Source organism: Myotis myotis, unplaced genomic scaffold (assembly GCF_014108235.1).
Source record: "Myotis myotis isolate mMyoMyo1 unplaced genomic scaffold, mMyoMyo1.p scaffold_m19_p_54, whole genome shotgun sequence".
NCBI lineage: Eukaryota > Metazoa > Chordata > Mammalia > Chiroptera > Vespertilionidae > Myotis > Myotis myotis.
In genome coordinates, this window is record NW_023416362.1 from 581096 (window position 1) to 597588 (window position 16493).

Consider the following 16493-nt stretch of genomic DNA (forward strand, 5'->3'; position numbering starts at 1 on the left):
TTTTTGTATTTATTTAAAATATATTTTTATTGATTTCAGAAAGGAAGGGAGAGGGGGGAGAGAGATAGAAACATCAATGATGAGAGGAAAAACTCATGGATCGGCTGCCTCCTGCAGGCCCCACACTGGGGATCAAGCCCGCCACCCCGGCATGTGCCCTTGACCGGAATTGAACCGTGACCTCCTGGTTCATAGGTTGACGCTCAACCACTGGGCCACACTGGCTGGGCAAAAAAAATACATATGAATTTTAAAATAACAATAACACTACAAACAATCCAAGTAAAGAAAAGTAGGCAAAATACTTTATTAGACATTTAACCAAAGGAGGAGAGGGAGCTGGTATCTTCTTGGGTGAAATGTCTAATCAAATTTGAAAAGATGCTCAGCCCCTTAGTTACCAGAAAAATCCCAATAGCAACCACACGCAGCCCCTCACACCCCCCGGGCGACTGTGGTCGCAGAGACAGACATGACAAGTGGGCACGGATGTGGAGCCACTGGGCCCTCACCCATGGCGGGTGGGCATGCGAAACGGAGAGCCCATTTCCTCAAAAATTAAACATAAATTTACCAACGACCGCAATTCCCTTCCTAGCATCCGCCCAAGAGAACGGAAACACGCATACACACAGGAGGCTCACGCGTGTCCTCGGCAGCCTTGTCCACAGCGGCCGCCATGCGCGTGATGGGTAAGCGAGTGTATCCTCACAATGAGCTTCATGGGAGCCAACGGCTGACACGTGTTGCCACATGGACGAACCCCAAAATGAATCCCAGTGAAAGCAGCCCGACCCCAACACTGGACTGACTGCACGTGCCCTGAGGCCGTGTCCATGGAATGCCCACAAAGGCAAGTCTGCGAGGACGGCAGGTGGGTGCAGCCTGGGGCTGGGCGGCGGGGGCCGCTAATGGGAACGCCGGGCCTCGGAAACGTTCTAAAGTTAGACTGTGGGGGTGGCTGCCCAGCCCGGAAGGTTGACTCCATCACTGAATTGTGGGCGGCTCATTGAAATCGTTGAAAGTGGGCGAATTTTATGGTTTATAAATTGCGCCTCCATGAAGCTGTTTTAAAATACTTTTCATGCCCGGCCTGCGTGGCTCTGTGTTTGAGCGTTGACCTATGAACCAGGAGGTCACGGTTTGATTCAGGTCAAGGGCACAGGCCTGGGTGGCGGGCTCGATCCCCAGTGTGGGGCGTGCAGGAGGCAGCCGATCAGTGATTCTCTCTTTTTTAAAAAAAAATATATATATTTTATTGTTTTTTTACAGAGAGGAAGGGAGAGAGATAGTTAGAAACATTGATGAGAGAGAAACATCAATCAGTGGCCTCATGTGCCCGCAACCAAGGTGCATGCCCTTGACCCGAATCGACCCTAGGACCCTTCAGTCCGCAGGCCGGTGCTCTATCCACTGAGCACACCGGTTAGGGCCCATCAGTGATTCTCATCATTGATGTTTCTATCTCTCTCTCCCTCTCCTTTCCTCTCTGAAATTTAAAAAAAAAAAGTATTTTTTAAAAACACTTTTCATGAACCCCATTAGACCTCCATTTCACTCTCTGAGAGATGTTTAAAGCGGCTGGAGGGATTAGTTTAAGGCCGAGTTCTGAAAGGGCGGGCCTCCCCCTGCTGGAGGCTAATTCCCGCAGGTCATACCTGCAGGAAGCTCATCAGAAGGCTGATGAGCCTGGGCGTCAGTCGGGCTGAGGATCTGCACGTTACGGCCTGTGCCAGAGCGCTGAGGGCAGTTGCCCCTGTCCTGGTCATCTTTTCCTGTTCACCAGGCCGCACCTTTGATACGCATATCTGCTTTGCTGTAGGGCAAACTACCGGATGAAGAGCCTTGGGCCCGGATTCAGGGAACTTGGTCACTAGAACTAAGCCTCCTCTGGCTCCCCCAAAATGCCTTCCAAATTCATATTTCTCCTCCAGCCTCTTTATTAATTTACGCACAGCCCCTTTTCCAGGTTTCTTGAACCCTAGCAGATGCTGAGAAAGACCCCGGCACCCCCCTGCCTCCACCCCCACCCCTGCCCCGAGGCTGTGCCCTGTCACCATCAGGCCACACAGTCCTGGACAGCAAGGCCCCTCAAGATGTGGAGGTGCCAGGAGCACCCTCGGGGACCAGAGAGGGCCAGAGGGAGGCTGGGGCTGGCCCGGGGAGATGGGGGTGGGGTCCCAGGCCGGGCACAGGCGCTCAGGGGGGCGTGGAGATGGGGGCATTTGACTGGGTCTTGCTGGTGGCCACACAGAGGAAGGCCTGGCATCTGCACCAGGCTCTGTGGGTGCCCACCTGGACGGCGGGTGTGTGGGCTGCAGAGCTGAGGGCCCGAGGGGAGGGTGAGCAGGACCAGGAGGTGGGTGCCCCCTGCCTGGCAGGCACGACGGGAGGACTCCAGGGAGGTGCGGTGGGCGGCCCAGCGGAGATGCGTCTGGGCACTGAGGGCCGGCTCCCCCAGGACCCCCCGCCCCCGGCCCAGGCTCTGCTCCTCCATGGCGCCCCATGGCTCATAGGAGAGGCCATGGGTGCAACGGGGCACCTGTCCAGTCGGGCGCACCTACTGCGTGCCAGGCCCCGCTCAGCCCTTGCCTTCCTCCCACCGGACGGACCCCCCTGGCCCTGGGACCACCCATTTCAGCTCCTTTTTGCCCGGGAGGGAGTCCGGTGAGCCTCACAGGGTGAGGGAATGGAGGCCCCGGGGTAGAAAGCCCAGCCTGGGCTCCCCAGGGCCAGGGAGCTGGAGAGCTGGTCGACTCTGTGGTTGCCCAGGGGCCCCCCAAGATTGGTTGTGCTGTGAGCATGGGATGTGGGACCTGTGGGCCTGGGGCCAGTGCCCTGCGGGCTGGCTCAAGGCGCCCACAGCTAGTTTGACCGTAGGGCACAGCGGCCACCAGTGGGCAGCCCCCGGGCATGGGAGCCGGAGCCGAGCAGACTGGGTGGCTGGTCACTCGTGTGTGCGGACAGGGACAGGATGTGCCAGAAGCTGGGCTGGGTGTGGGGCAGGGAGGCCGTGGGCTCAGCGTGGAGGGAGCCTCAGGTGGCCCAGCCCCGGGCTCCCCACTCGCCACCGGCAGGAGGCTCCTCAGGCCCAGGGGGCCCGCATGCCGGGCCTGCTCTCACGCTCTCATCTTGGGGGGCTCACTGTGCCCCTGGGGCTTTCTGTACATGTGCACCCCTCCTCTCCAGCCCCCTGCATCCCTGGGGCTCCATTCCTCCCTGCATCCAAATGACATTCGACCTCCCAAACCACCCAGACCCCCTCCTGGGCCCTGGCCCCCTGCCAGCTGCTGGCCCCAGGTTGGCCTGTCTCTGGCCCCCACATACCCTCCCCCTTTCTGGCCTGTCCACCGCCCCCAGGGCCCTCCTCACTCCAGGGCCCACCTCCCTGAGTCTGCCCTTGGCCTCTGACCCCTCAGATCTCAGCGCTCTGGGAGCCCCCCCTTCCGTGACGTGACGCCCTCCTGTGGCTTCCTGACCCCTGACCTTGGCCCCGTGAGACCCAGCGAAGCCCCAAGCCCTCGGAGCTGCAGGGGGTTCCCACGCACGGCCACGGGCGGTCGGGGTCCCGTCGGCCGACCTGTCTGGTCACTGCTCAGTGGCAGGGCCAGCCCAGGGGGCTCTCTGACCTTTGGAACAGACCTGGGGAGGGACCAAGCCTGAGGCGGCCCCTGGGGTGCTCCGCTGGGTGGGCCCCCCCAGGAGGGAGGGCCTCTGTGGGGACCTGTCGGCAGGCCTGCTGTGGTAGGAACCTCACCCAGGGAGGTATCTCCAAGTCCTGGCCCTCCCACACTGCCCCCCACACTGCCCCTCCCACACTGCCCCCCATACTGCCCCTCCCACTCTGCCCCCCACACTGCCCCCCACACTGCCCCTCCCACTCTGCCCCCCACACTGCCCCTCCCACTCTGCCCCCCACTCTGCCCCCCATACTGCCCCTCCCACTCTGCCCCCCACACTGCCCCTCCCACTCTGCCCCCCACACTGCCCCCCACACTGCCCCTCCCACTCTGCCCCCCATACTGCCCCTCCCACTCTGCCCCCCACACTGCCCCTCCCACTCTGCCCCCCACACGGCCCCCCCCCCCCCGCACTGCCCCCCGCACGGCCCCCCGCACGGCCCCCCACACGGCCCCCCCACAGGGCCCCCCACACAGCCCCACACACGGCCCCCCGCACGGCCCCCCGCACGGCCCCCACACGGCCCCCCGCACGGCCCCCCACACGGCCCCCCCCCCCGCACGGCCCCCCACACAGCCCCCCCACAGGGCCCCCCACACAGCCCCCCACACGGCCCCCCGCACGGCCCCCCGCACGGCCCCCCACACGGCCCCCCACACTGCCCCCACCCGCGAGAGGGGAAGGATGGAGGGGTGTTTCCAGGATCACACAGCCTCAGGCAGCTCCGTGACCCAGGATCCCTGACCTCCCTGCCATGGGGCCCAGGGCATCTGCACCAGAGGGCCTCGCAGAGGGACATGGCGGCGCCTTCTCGGCCTCCCGGTCCAGCCCCGTCCCCCCCATCCCGCCCCCCCAACCCCCAGGGCTGCAGGGACCAGTGGGCCCTACGCACAGGTTCCTGGCTGAGGAGCCCCAGGCAGCCTGCTCAGCAGCAGCGCCTGGGGGCGGGGCCAGGGGGCCTGGGGCGGGGCCAGGGGGCCTGGGGTGGGGCCTGGGAGCCTGGGGCGGGGCCAGGGAGCCTGGGGGCGGGGCCAGGGGGCCTGGGGCGGGGCCAGGGGGCCTGGGGTGGGGCCTGGGAGCCTGGGGGCGGGGCCAGGGGGCCTGGGGCGGGGCCAGGGGGCCTGGGGCGGGGCCAGGGAGCCTGGGGGCGGGGCCAGGGGGCCTGGGGCGGGGCCAGGGGCCTGGGGCGGGGCCAGGGAGTCTGGGGCGAGGCCTGGGAGCCTGGGGGCAGGGCAGGTGCCAGCCTCCCCTATGAGTGGGCGGGGCCAGTGACAGTAAGGTGCCCTGCCCACTGAGGGTCTGCATTTCGGCTCAGAGCAGGCCGCTTGCCCCTTGAGCCTCACGTCAGGGAGATGGGATCCCACCCTGGGCGGGTGGCCCCTCGGCTACTGATGACCTGGCCCTCCGGTGGGCACCCGATCCCCCGTTTTCACACCCACCAGGCTCAGTCAGGCCTGAGGGACAGGCCTCCCCCCCCAACGGAGGCCCTCACTCCTTTCCCAGCACAGATCCCCTCCCCACCCACCCACCTGGCCAGCATCTGGGCCTGGTCCCCAGGAACGGCTCCTACGGGGACCAGGCCGGAGGAGGGCAGTGGTCAGTGCTGAGAGGCAGGCCCTGCCCTGAGAGGGGTCAGTTGTGTAATCTAAGCTGGACGCTCAGGCTTTGCCAAGTTTGCCTGGAAAGCCGCGGCTGCAAGTCACGTGCTGGGGGCTCAGGCAGGCGCCCCGTCAGAGGCCCACGAGGGACCCGGAGCCAGCACCTCGGCTGTGCCTCGCTCCCACCCCCAGCCGGGGTGGGGGATGGACAGGGCTCTGTGGGCAGGTGCCAGGCTTGGCTGCCATCTTCCCGCCACAGTGCCCGTGGCTGCGGCTCCCCAGGGCAGGCGATGACCCGCAGCCCCTGCTGTCCGGACTCCACTGCCCCCTCGGGGCCCCGCCTGTCGCTCTGTGTCTCCTTTGGGTGCTGCGGCTGCTCGCACAGGGTGCCGGGCCACTGGGGTCTGCGTGCCTGGAGGCGGGGGTGGGGCGCCCGGCTCCCGCAGGGTCACCTCCCTTTTCCGAGAAGCTGTGGCCCCAAAAGTTGCCAAGGTTTCGTTTCAGGGGCTGCGTCAGAGTGAAGGAGGTGAGCGGGGCGACTGCCGGTCAGTGTCCGACTAGCCCGGCCTCTCTCTTCCTGGAAGCTGGCGGCCCCTGGCCTCTGGGTGAGGAGGCGGGAGGGCGGCCAGCTGGGAGCCAGCCACTCAGAGGTCAGGCCCCGCAGGTGGTGACGCGACGCTGCCGGCGGGCAGGAGCCGGAGCAGAGGAGATGCAAGCTGGCAGGCCGCGGACCACGCAGAATTCGGTTCTTTCCACCATGGTTTCGGGGTTCTGTGCAGCGCCCGGAAAGTCCCGCAGCCATAGTTGCTGTGCAGAACCCGAGCCAGTGGTTCTAAAGGAGCCTTGAGCCCTAGCTGGTGTGGCTCAGTGGATAGAGCGTCAGCCTGGGGACTGAAGGGTCCCGGGTTCGATTCCGGATAAGGGCACATGCCTGGTGGCGGGCTCGATCCCCAGTAGGGGGCGTGCAGGAGGCGGCTGATCCATGATTCTCTCTCATCACTGATGTTTCTCTCTCTCCCTCTCCCTTCCTCTCTAAAATCAATAAAAATATTTTTAAAAATAAATAAAGCAGCTTTGATATGAAACTGCCTGAGATACAGAAAGACAAGTGGAGACGGGGCCAGCCCAGGGCATGGGCAGAGGGGCGGGGACTGTGCCGCCCGTCCCGGAGCGCCTGGCCGAGTGCAGGACAGGCTCTTGGGGTCGTGTGCTCACGCAGTGTGCAGGCGGCCTGTCCCCGGTGCTGCAGCCCCACGCTGTCCACCAGCAGCCCAGCCCACGGACCACAGGGCTCCTGCCACGGGCACAGCCCTATCCTGGCCCAGAGTCCCTGGTAGAGGCGCCCCTCTTGCAGCCCCAGACCCCGGGCTTGGCAGACGGGGCTGGTTCTGGCAAGAACAGATCCAGCTGAGGGGGTTCTGGGGAGCCCCACGCTCAGCACGAGGGGCACAGCCCTTGGTGCTGCCACGGCTTGGGGGCGAGGGGCCCACGGCAGCTCCCAGCCCCTCACCCCTGCAGAGCTTCGGGCACTGAGCGGGGGCAGCAGGGCGATTGGAGGCCGCCCACCCCGGCCCCCGTGCACGCAGTCACCTGGCCCCACTTGCCCGAGGAGGAGGTGTGCGGTCCTGCAGGTGCCCGGGGCAGGGGGGGGAGGGGGGAGGGCAGAATCCACCCAGAAGCCTGAGAGGTCCCTGGAGGGACCCAGGGCCTCCGGAGCTGAAGTGGGCAGCCTTCCTGCCCCAGGGACGGGGGGATTTTGGGGTCCGGGGGAAGGGGCCTTGGGGTCAGATCCACCACTCAGACCCTGACAGGGCTCCAGGTCTGTGTCCCGAGGCAAGAGGTGGGGGAGCCCTGCCTCCTTCGTCCCCTCAGAACCCGGAGCCGAGTGGCCCCGCAGTGCCAGGCAGTCAGCTGCCTCTGGGACCAGGGACTGTGCCCAAGAGACCCTTCAAAAGCTCACCAGAGGGGCGGGGACAGCTCCCTCAGTGCATGGTATCCCCGGCTGTCTGTGGCCTGTCTGTGGCCTGTGGCCTGTGCCCGCGCCCACGGTCCTGAATGCAGCCGGCCCCACCCCATAGGCCTCAGCCCCCCGAGGCCGCAGCCTGGCCCTCCCGCTTCCCAATATGTGGGCACAGCCATGGGGACCAGAGTCGTTCTCTGCCTCCCTGGCCACAGTTTCCCCAGGGCGTCCTGGGCAGGCGATTGCGTGGTGGAGCAGGGGCCAGGCCAGCAGCAGTGCCCGGGGGCCCCGGGGGGGAGGGGTGCAGTGGGGCCCAGGCTGGGGCAGTCAGTGGAGGCGGGTGCAGGCCGGTGGAGAAAGCTACTCCCCCAGCATCCCCCCTCCATCTCCTCCCTCTGCCTGTGGGGCGGGGGGGGGGGGGGGTCTGGCTCTGTTCAGCAGAGTCCCCACGGGGAGTAGGTACTGGCCTCCCAGAACCCCTGCTGGACCTGGGCCCACCCTCCGGCCCTGACACACCCAGGCCTGGCCTCCTCCCACCTCCAGCGAACCCCCTCCCTGCTCACCTGTCACTCCCATCAGAGCCGGGGGGCCTGCAACCCCCAGGCGGGAGAGGAGGTGTCACCCCTGGCCTCAGCTTCCGCATCTCTCAGACCCGTCAGTGGTCACCCCCAGGCCTGTCCATCTACAGCCTGAGCAGCCAGTGCCGGCCCCCCTCACAGGTGCACTGCGGGGTCCCCGGGCCAAGGATCCTGGGGCGGCCTGGCAGGGCCCAGGGGCCAGTGACTCCCAAGCTCCCTGGCAGAGCCCCCTGCTTTGGGACAGACGGGCACATGCTGTCCTCCGGGCCCTGAGGCCTGTGGCAAGCCGCTGGACTCCGTGCCCGTGAGGGGTGGCTCTCGGGCTGACAGATGAGGGGAGAACTCAGGACAGAGCCCTCGGCCAGCCAGGGCTCAGGGCTTTGCACTGGGCTGTGCCCGCCTGACTGCACCTCCGGGATACGACGCCCTCTGTGCCAGGCCAGCCTCCCACCAGGCTCTTGGTGACTAAGAGGGGGGTGCTTGGCCATCCCAGGGCCTGACTCAGGATCCCCCACAAGACGAGCTCAGCGAGTGGTTGGTTATTGGATGTGCAGTGGGCGGACGGATGGATGGACAGATGGATTGTGGACTGTGGAGGACAGGGAGGTGGGTGCATGGTGGGTGCCCGGGACCAGCCCAGCACTCTCGGCTGGCAAGTGGGGAACCAAGATCCTGGTGACGTGTGGGTGGCTGTCACCACGTGGTGGGGCTCAAAGGCTGCACCACTGCTGCCCTCAGCCTTCCCTGGGCACCCCCACTCCTGGGAGCAGCCAGGTGAGCCAGGAGAGGAGCCCAGCGTCCTGGGTGCACACCCAGCAGCAGGCTGGCCAGGCTGGGCCGTGGGAACGGGCGCACAGTCTCCCCTCCACCCACTCAGCTCCCCAGCATCTGCGGGAATTCCTGGGCCCAGCAGTGGCTCCTCACGGGGGCACACCAGGCTCCCCAAGACCATGCCAGGAGCCGCACCCCAGCCCAGCCTGCCCGCTTTTCTTCTCCAAACTCCCTGCCCTGCTCTCGTGTGCCGTCTCTGGACACTCCTCCGTCCAGTCCGGCTTCGGGAGCAAACACAGGGGCAGCCCTGGCATGGGGATCTCCCTGGGGGCGGCGGGGGGGCAGGCACACCCAGACCCTCTACCCAGCCAGCCCTTCACGCTGGGCCTGGCCGTTTCCACTCCTGGACCCGGCGTGGCTCCCACACCCACACCTGCCAGCCAGGGCGAACCCACCATCACTCCGCCCACTCACCGGCTCTCTGCACTTAGGCCCTGCCGCCCGTCCACCTGGCAGACTTGTTCGTCCTTCAGAGCCCTTCCAGTGGCAGCATGACCCCCGCCCCACGCTCTGCTGTGTGGCCTGGGTGAAGGCCCTTCCCTCTTCCCACCAGACTGGACCTCCTGCGGAAGGGGCCACCGGTTCTCGGGTTAACCCCTACCATGGCCTCTGACCAGTGATTACGTCAACCCCCACCCCCCCACCCCAGCCTGCCTGGCCCCCTGCCCCCCCACCTCAGGTGCCACCGGGGCAGGAAAGGGGTCTCCTGGTCTGGGAGGCGGCTGCCTTCCCAGAGGCCCCTTCACCACCCAACCCCCAGCCCAGTAAACATAGGACATCCGTTATATACAAAACAATTTAATTGAAATGCTTGTATAAAAAATATGATTTCCAGACATCTTGCTTTTAAACTGAAAGAACCCCATCCTGACGCGGGTGCACCAGGACCACAGAAACAGCTGCTAAAATAAATTAAAGGCTTGAGACTCTGCCCCCCCACCCCCCACCCCAGCTTCCAGAGCCAACAAGCAGACTGTACAAGGTCAATAATTTAAAACCCACTCCCAGGGGTGCAGAGCCCCAAGTGGCGGGCCACCCCTCCCCTTAAATTAGCCACTGTACAAGTCCGTCCTCGACAGAGGCAGGTGGGTCAGACTGGGTCCACACACAGCCACCGCCGCCCAGGGGCCCAGCAGAGTGGGGGGCTGAGGAGGACCCCAACAAATAAGTTAAACAATAAATAGCCCTCCCGGGGTCACCATAAATAGACGTTCGCAGGCTTGCCAGCCACAGACAGGGGGCGCCGTGTGGGCGGCAGAGGCCTGCACATTGCATTGCTTGTGCACAGACGCGCCCGCAGGAACACCGAGGGGGCGGGGGCGGGAGGCGGGCAGGAGGACCCTGTGCCCGGTGAGACGAAGCCACGGACACGAGTGCTCCTGGCCCAGCGTGGTCAGGTGGGAGGTGCGGGGGCGGGCCCTCCCGGAAGCACAGGGCAGGGAGCCTGGGTCAGCACCCACCCTAGAGACGGCCGCCTCCACCAGAGTCTTTGGACAGACAGCTCAGAAACCAGCCCCGGGAGAGCAGCGTTCGAAAAGGCACTCAAAGCAAAGGAAACGGGCCCAGTGCCAAAGGTCAAGGTCACCAGGGGTCAGAGGTCACTGCTGTCTCCAGCAGGCAGCCCGAGGAGGACAAGCCCTACAGGGCGGGGCGGGGCGGGTGGTCCCTTTGGCCCCCAAGGGCGGGGCGCAGTCCCTCCTCACAAGCTCTCGCTGCTGGAGGTGGTGCTGGCCGCGTCGTCCGCGTCCAGGGCGCAGAGCCGGAGGTCACAGCTTTCAGGGGCGCCCCCGTCGGCCCTCAGCATCCAGGGGTGCGCGGAGATCTGGTCCAGCGAGGGCCGCTCCGAGGGCCGCAGGGACAGGCACCACTGGATGAGCTGCTGGCACTCTGTGGGGGGGAGGGGGGAGTCAGCCAGGGGCCAGCTCCCGTCTGTCGCCTCCGTGCCCCCCCGCCCCACACACACCTGGGGAGACCCTCCTGCGGAAGAAGAGGCGGCCCCGCAGGATCTCCTCGTCCTGCTCGAAGGGGATGTCCCCGCACACCATGTCGTAGAGCAGCACCCCCAGGGACCAGACTGTGGCCGAGCGCCCGTGGTAGCGGTGGTAGCGGATCCACTCCGGAGGGCTGTACACGCGGGTGCCTGGGGAACACGCGGGGTTAGGGCGCCCACCCCAGGCACCAGCACCAGGCGACGCCGGCACCAGGCTCCTGCGCTCCGCTCTGTGCCGGGAGAGGGAGCCGGCGCCCAGATCCTGGAGTCAGCCCTCGCCCTGGAAAAACCCCGCAGGCAGGCGGGGCGCCCGGGCTGGCGGTGGGGGAGGAGCCGGTCACATGGGCGCCGGCTCGGGTTTCACAACAAACAGATGTGAGGGGAGGAGGGAGGGAGGCCGGGGACTGCGGAGCGGCGGCGGGAGGAGGGAGGAGGCGTGGGCGGGCGGGGAGCCCCGGCTTCCCCGCGCACCGCAATGCGGGGATTTCTGCCGGCACCCCCCTCCCCAGGCACGCACGCACGCAGGAAGGGGGAGCCCACGCAGCGCCGGCGGCAATCGCCGCGCAGACACACACGCAGACATCACGACCCCCACAGACCCCCGCCCGTGCGCCCCAACCGCCCAGAGGGCGCAGTCTCGAGCCCACCTCTCACCCCCCCCCCCTCCACGAACCGAACCAAACCGAACCAAACCGGCTCGGGATCCCCGCCGGTGCCTGCGTCTAAATGGGTCCGAGGCGGCGGCGCGGGCCCAGCGCTCACCCGCCCCCACCTCCCCGCGGACGTTACCAGCCGTTGGAACGCCCCGCGCCCGCCCCGCGCGCTCCGCTCACCGTCGAAGTCCGTGTAGACCGTGTCCTTGAGCAGCGCGCCCGAGCCGAAGTCGATGAGCTTGAGCTCCCCGGAGCGCAGGTCCACCAGCAGGTTCTCGTCCTTGATGTCGCGGTGCACCACCCCGCACGCGTGGCAGTGGCGCACGGCCGCCAGCACCTGCGCGAAGAAGCGGCGCGCCAGCGGCTCGTCCAGGGCGCCGCGCTCCGTGATGAAGTCGAACAGGTCCTGCGCCGGCTCGGGCCGCTCCAGCACCAGCAGGAAGCCGTCGGGCCGCTCGCACCAGTCCAGCAGGCGGATGACCCCGCGCGCGCCCGCGGCGCCCACCTTGCGCAGCAGCACCACCTCGAGGGGCACGGGCACGCCGCCCTGTTGAGGGGGAGGGGGGACACGTTGGTCAGCGCGTCCTGCCCGCGGCCCCGGCCCCGCCGACGGCCCGCCCGCCCGCCCGGGCCCCGCACTCACGATGCTGCCCCACTCGGTCACCCGCTCCTTCACCACGTGCTTCACGGCCACCTGGGGGGAGGCAGGGGGTCAGGCCGGGCCGGCTGCGACGCCGCGCGCGCTGCGCCGAGAACCCGGGCCCGCCCGGCGGCCCGACTCACCGGGAGCCCGTCGGCGATGCGGGTGCCCGCGTAGACCGTGCCGAATCCGCCGCTGCCCAGCACGGCGCCCACCTGGTACACTTTCTCGAAACTCTCCTTGTCCGCCTTGGCTGTGGGGACCGCGAGGGCGGGTTGGTGCGACCTGACGCGCCCCCGAAACCCCAGCCCCCGGCCCCTCCGGCCGCCAGCGCCCCGATCGGGCCCCCCCGGCCCCGGCCCCCGGCGTACCCGGCTGCAGGATCTTGGCCGGGAGGTGGTCGGCGCCGCCCGGCCCGCAGAGGTGCGCCAGCGACCCGAACTTGGAGAGCAGCATCGCGGGCGGCGGGGGGCGCGGGCTCTGCGCCGCCTCCCGCTGGGCTCGGCTCCCCGCGCGGCTACGGACGCGGGAGGGCGGCCTCCCCCGGCCGCGCGGACCCCGAGCCCCAGGCGGCGGGCGGGCGCGGGTGGGCGGGCGTCGCGGGAGCACCGGTCCTTGGAGCAGCGGCCGAGACGTGCGCGGGCGAGGCCGTCACGCGGCGCACCGGCCCGGCGAGCTGCGTGGACCTCGTGGGCGCGCAGCAGACTCAGCGGCTCACACGCCCCGACCGCCTCGCCCGGGGCTTTTGGGCCGCGGACGCGCGTATCCCTCCGCGGGGGCGGGGCAAGCGAGACACCGCCCTCCTCCGCCGGGGACCGCGCGGCGGGCCGCCCCCGAGAGCCCGCGCGAGCCGGTGCGGGGCCGGCGGGGCGAGGCCGGGCGACACCTCCCGGGGCCGGCGGGGCGCGGCGCGGCGGGCGGGGGGCGGCGAGCCCCGGGACTAACTCGCCGTAGTGAAGTCGCGGAGGCGCACGGCGTGGCGCGCCCGCACTCGCGCTCAAACACAGGCTCCGCGCACGCGCAGGTCCCGCGCGGGCGGTGCCCAGCGCGTAGGGAGGGGCCGCGGGAGCCAATGGGAGCCTGTGTTTTCAAAGGGCACCGCGGGCCCGGCCAATGGTGGCGCGCGGGAGGGGCGGGGCCTCGCGTGGGTCCGCCCAGGCTGCGCCGGGAAGGTCACCGGCGACACGCGCGCCTTCCAGGCCGGGAGGCAGGGTTGTCCGTTGCTTCCCGCGGGCGGGGGTCCCGAGACGGACTCGGGTCCGGGAGGCGCCGCCCGCGCTGCCCCAGGCCCGTGCGTGCGCGTCGCCCGCAGTCCGCGCGGGGAGACGGCGTCGCCCCGCGGGCACCCGGCTCCGTGGCAGCGCCCCAGCACCCTGCCCACCCCGGGAGCGCATTCTGACCCCGGACAGACCTCCAGCCCCGAGGTCCTTCCCTCGTCTTCCGGGGACCTCAGCCCTGCTGCCCCCGTGCCTGGGCGCCCTCCTTGGTCTCCACCGCCTGGCTGCCCCCCAGGCCCAGGGGCTTTGCTGGCCATGGCTCCCACCCTGACCACGCGGTCAGCGCCCGAGCCAACCAGGTCCACGCTCACCCTCCTGCACGACACAGACTCGCCTGGGCAGTGGTGCGACCCAACTGCCCGCCCAGGTCGCTGTCCTGAGCAGCTCAGGACTCGGGTGTGGGCAGTCCCGTGCCAGCCCCGGTGTCGGGCCGCATGACCACGGCTTCCCCTCCACCCCTTCTCCGGACCAGAGGCCTGAGGGTTGGGGGAGCCAAAGGCCAAGGGATGGTCCATTTGGCCTCGCAGGTGCTCCCGGCGGCCCCTGGGGGACCCCCCAGTATGCACAGGGCCGGCCTGCAGGCTCCCCGCACTCCAGCCTCCCCCGCGTGCACCCTCCGCTGGCACAGCTCTTGGGTGCTTGTCTTCCTGGAGCAACTCCTGTCCAGCACCCTCCTGCCCTGGGGGTTCCCAGGCCTAAGGGAGCGCTGCAGAGTGTGGGTCAGCGGGAGGGGCTGAGGGCCCCGCGGCCGCCCCAGTGGCCCCAGCCCAACTGGCCCCTGGCCGTGGAGTCCACCTTTGGAAGCCAGCACCCCCATGAACCCCACCAGCTTGATCTGAAGACCTCGAGTCTCCCGCAGCTCAGCCAGTGGGCACACACAGCTGCTGGGAGGGGCAGAAGGTGTGCCCTGCTCCTCTGCCTTCCTCCCCCACCCCACCCCACCCCCACCCCCAGCTCGGCAGGGGGCTCCCGAGTGGGAAGGGCCCTGGCCTGGCCTGGGGGTGCAGGACAGCAGGAGGCAGCCTCTCTCCTGGGGTGAATTTCCGTAGAGCCTTCCTCCCTCCCAGGCACAGGTGTGTGCTGTAGACGTGCTGTTGTCTGAGGCTGTGCACGCGTGTGTGCGTGTGTGAGCGTGAGCGTGAGCGTCCTGCACCAGCTGTGAGTTCCAGGACGGGTCAGAGCCGGCCTGTGCCCTCCAGGGGCTGTCCCTTGAGGCTCCGCTGGCCCAAGGAGTGGGCAGGGGGCCTGGCATCTCTGCTCGTGCAGCCACAGGGGCCTCATGTCCATGATATCGGGGGTCCTGGTGCCCCAGACAACCCTGCCCCTACCCTGCAGGGGGCCATGACCGAGGCCCAGAGGGGTCTACCCGCTGCGGAGCCCAGCTGGGGGCAAAGCCAACCCTGAGAGCCAAGAGCCTCTTGCTCCTCCGCCCTGGGCATGGCCCTTGGGGAGTGACCAGCGGTCACCCCGCCTGCAGGCCTGAGCCACACACACCGGCCGCGTCCTTCGCCTGCAGGACGCCTGTCATCTGTTTTTCCTGGTTCCTGGAAGGCCCATCCGGCGGGCCTTAAAAATAGCTCCGGAAGGCCTGGCAGCGGCAGCGCCTCATTGGCTGTAGTCCCGACCCTGCTGCCCCACTGACCAGAGGGCTGGGCTCCGTCCCTTGGCCCCCATCCCCCCAAGGTGCCCCCACAGTGGCAGCGCCCCAGGACCTACCCACCCCAGGGTCGCAGTCCTGACCGGGGCTGGACCTCTTCAGGTTCCCCTCCTCTCAAGGCAGATGCGTCCCAAGGAGGGGGGAGGCTGGATCCCACCGGAGGCTGCACCCCATTGCCCGTGCGGGTGAGGAGGGGCCGTGGAGAGCCCCTGGAAGGGAACCCCAGAAATGGCCTGCCGCTGCCCTGCACAGCCAGCCCCCCAGATCACCCTGTCCTGCGGGGGGGGGGGGGTGCGGCACTGTCCCCATGGTGACTGGGGCTGGGCTGGCCTCCCTGGATTAGGGAGGAAGAGGAGAGTGGACAAAAGGGCCAGGCCACTCACGCTGTCTCCCACAGTCACACACACACACACACACACACACACACACACACACACGGACCAGGCAGCACGGGGCTGCTGTCCGGGGAGCTGGGAGGACCTGGGTGGCTGAGGGAGCAGAGAGGGCTGAGAGGGGGGAGCAGGGAGGGGTGCCTGGGGACGATGGGGTGGCTCTCCCAGCCCTCTCCAGCCATAGGCCGTGGCCATGAGTGGGGCAGCTGGGGGTCCCCCAGGCCTGGCCCGGGTTGAGGGGCATCCGGCCAGGGCAGAGTGGGTACCTTTGGGACACCAGGCACAGCTGGGAAGGGGCCGATGGAGGAGGCATGGGGACAGGGGCATAGGACAGGCCTGAGGTGGGCCGCGTGGGGCAGGCAGGACCCCAGGAAACCGAGGGGCCTGGGCCTGGGGAGCAGGCCCCCCAGTATGTACTCCCCCACTCCCAGGTCACAACGCCCCAGCTCTAGGCACGCGTCTGTGTGTGTGGGCCTGTGTGTGCATGCAGGGTTGTGTGTGTGTGATGGTCTGTGTGTACGTGCGTGTGATGGTCTGTGTGTGTGTGTGCGTGTGATGGTCTATGTGTGTACATGCGTGTGATAGTCTGTGTGTACATCTGCCGCGTGTGAGTGTGTGAGTGTGTGTGATGCTCTATGTGTGTGTGTGTGTGCGCGCGCGGGTGTGAGTGTGTACACGTGGGTGCCACCCTGCACCCCCTCTGGCTTCCACTCCCATTGCAGGAAGCCCTGGTCCGCCTGGGGCCGCCCCCCGGGCCTCCGCACCCGCATCGCAGCCTCTCGCCCACCGGGAGGGGAGCCAGCAGGGCCAGGCCAGGGTTTTGCAATGTTCCCCACAGGCAACCGGGCAGGGCCTGGACTGGGTGGGGGTGAGTCCGTGGGAGCTGGTGGACAGTCTGCCTGAACTCTGCCCTGGGACGCGGCCAGGCCACACCCGGGCACCGCGTCTGCCCCCGGCCTGCTCCTCGGCAACGTTGCTCGGCCTCAGACCTGGGTCTCTCCCTCCCCACCCCTCCCCGGGACCACCCCGACCCAGCCTCGGTACCAGCCTGCCCCCCCCCCCCGCCCACCCGCCACTGACTGACCCATGCCAGAGCCGTGGCACGTTGGCTACTCCGGCCTGGGTCTCCCCGTCCGTGGGACTCTCTGGTCACCCCTGTGCAGGGCCCGGAGGAGGGGCCGGCGAGGAGTCTGAGGTGCTCCTCCCAGCACACAGTAGGCGCCTATCGGATGCAGC

The 16493-nt window shown here is 68.0% G+C and overlaps 1 protein-coding gene across 2 annotated transcripts; it reads right to left on the reverse strand.

The window, feature by feature from the left end:
* Positions 1 to 9430: 9430 nt before the first annotated feature.
* Positions 9431 to 12706, reverse strand: PIM3 (Pim-3 proto-oncogene, serine/threonine kinase). 2 transcript variants are annotated; one of them, XM_036311362.1, is made up of 6 exons: positions 12303 to 12679; positions 12075 to 12184; positions 11935 to 11985; positions 11472 to 11838; positions 10612 to 10788; positions 9431 to 10535 (listed from the first exon to the last, which is right to left on the reverse strand). In XM_036311362.1, the coding sequence occupies exons 1-6, from the start codon at positions 12385 to 12387 to the stop codon at positions 10348 to 10350; spliced, it is 978 nt and encodes a 325-aa protein (XP_036167255.1). In that variant the 5' UTR covers positions 12388 to 12679; the 3' UTR covers positions 9431 to 10347. The 2 variants fall into 2 exon arrangements, with proteins under 2 accessions (XP_036167255.1, XP_036167256.1); XM_036311363.1 differs by lacking the exon at positions 10612 to 10788 and having other exon boundaries at positions 12303 to 12706.
* Positions 12707 to 16493: the final 3787 nt, after the last annotated feature.

Coding starts and splice junctions, on each gene's coding strand:
- PIM3 (XM_036311362.1), bottom strand. CDS start 12,387: ATGCTGCTCTCCAAGTTCGGGTCGCTGGCGCACCTCTGCGGGCCGGGC. Junction 12,185..12,302: donor GGCCAAGATCCTGCAGCCGG/GTACGCCGGGGG, acceptor CGGTCCCCACAG/CCAAGGCGGACAAGGAGAGT. Junction 10,789..11,471: donor GGTCTACACGGACTTCGACG/GTGAGCGGAGCG, acceptor CGTGTTCCCCAG/GCACCCGCGTGTACAGCCCT.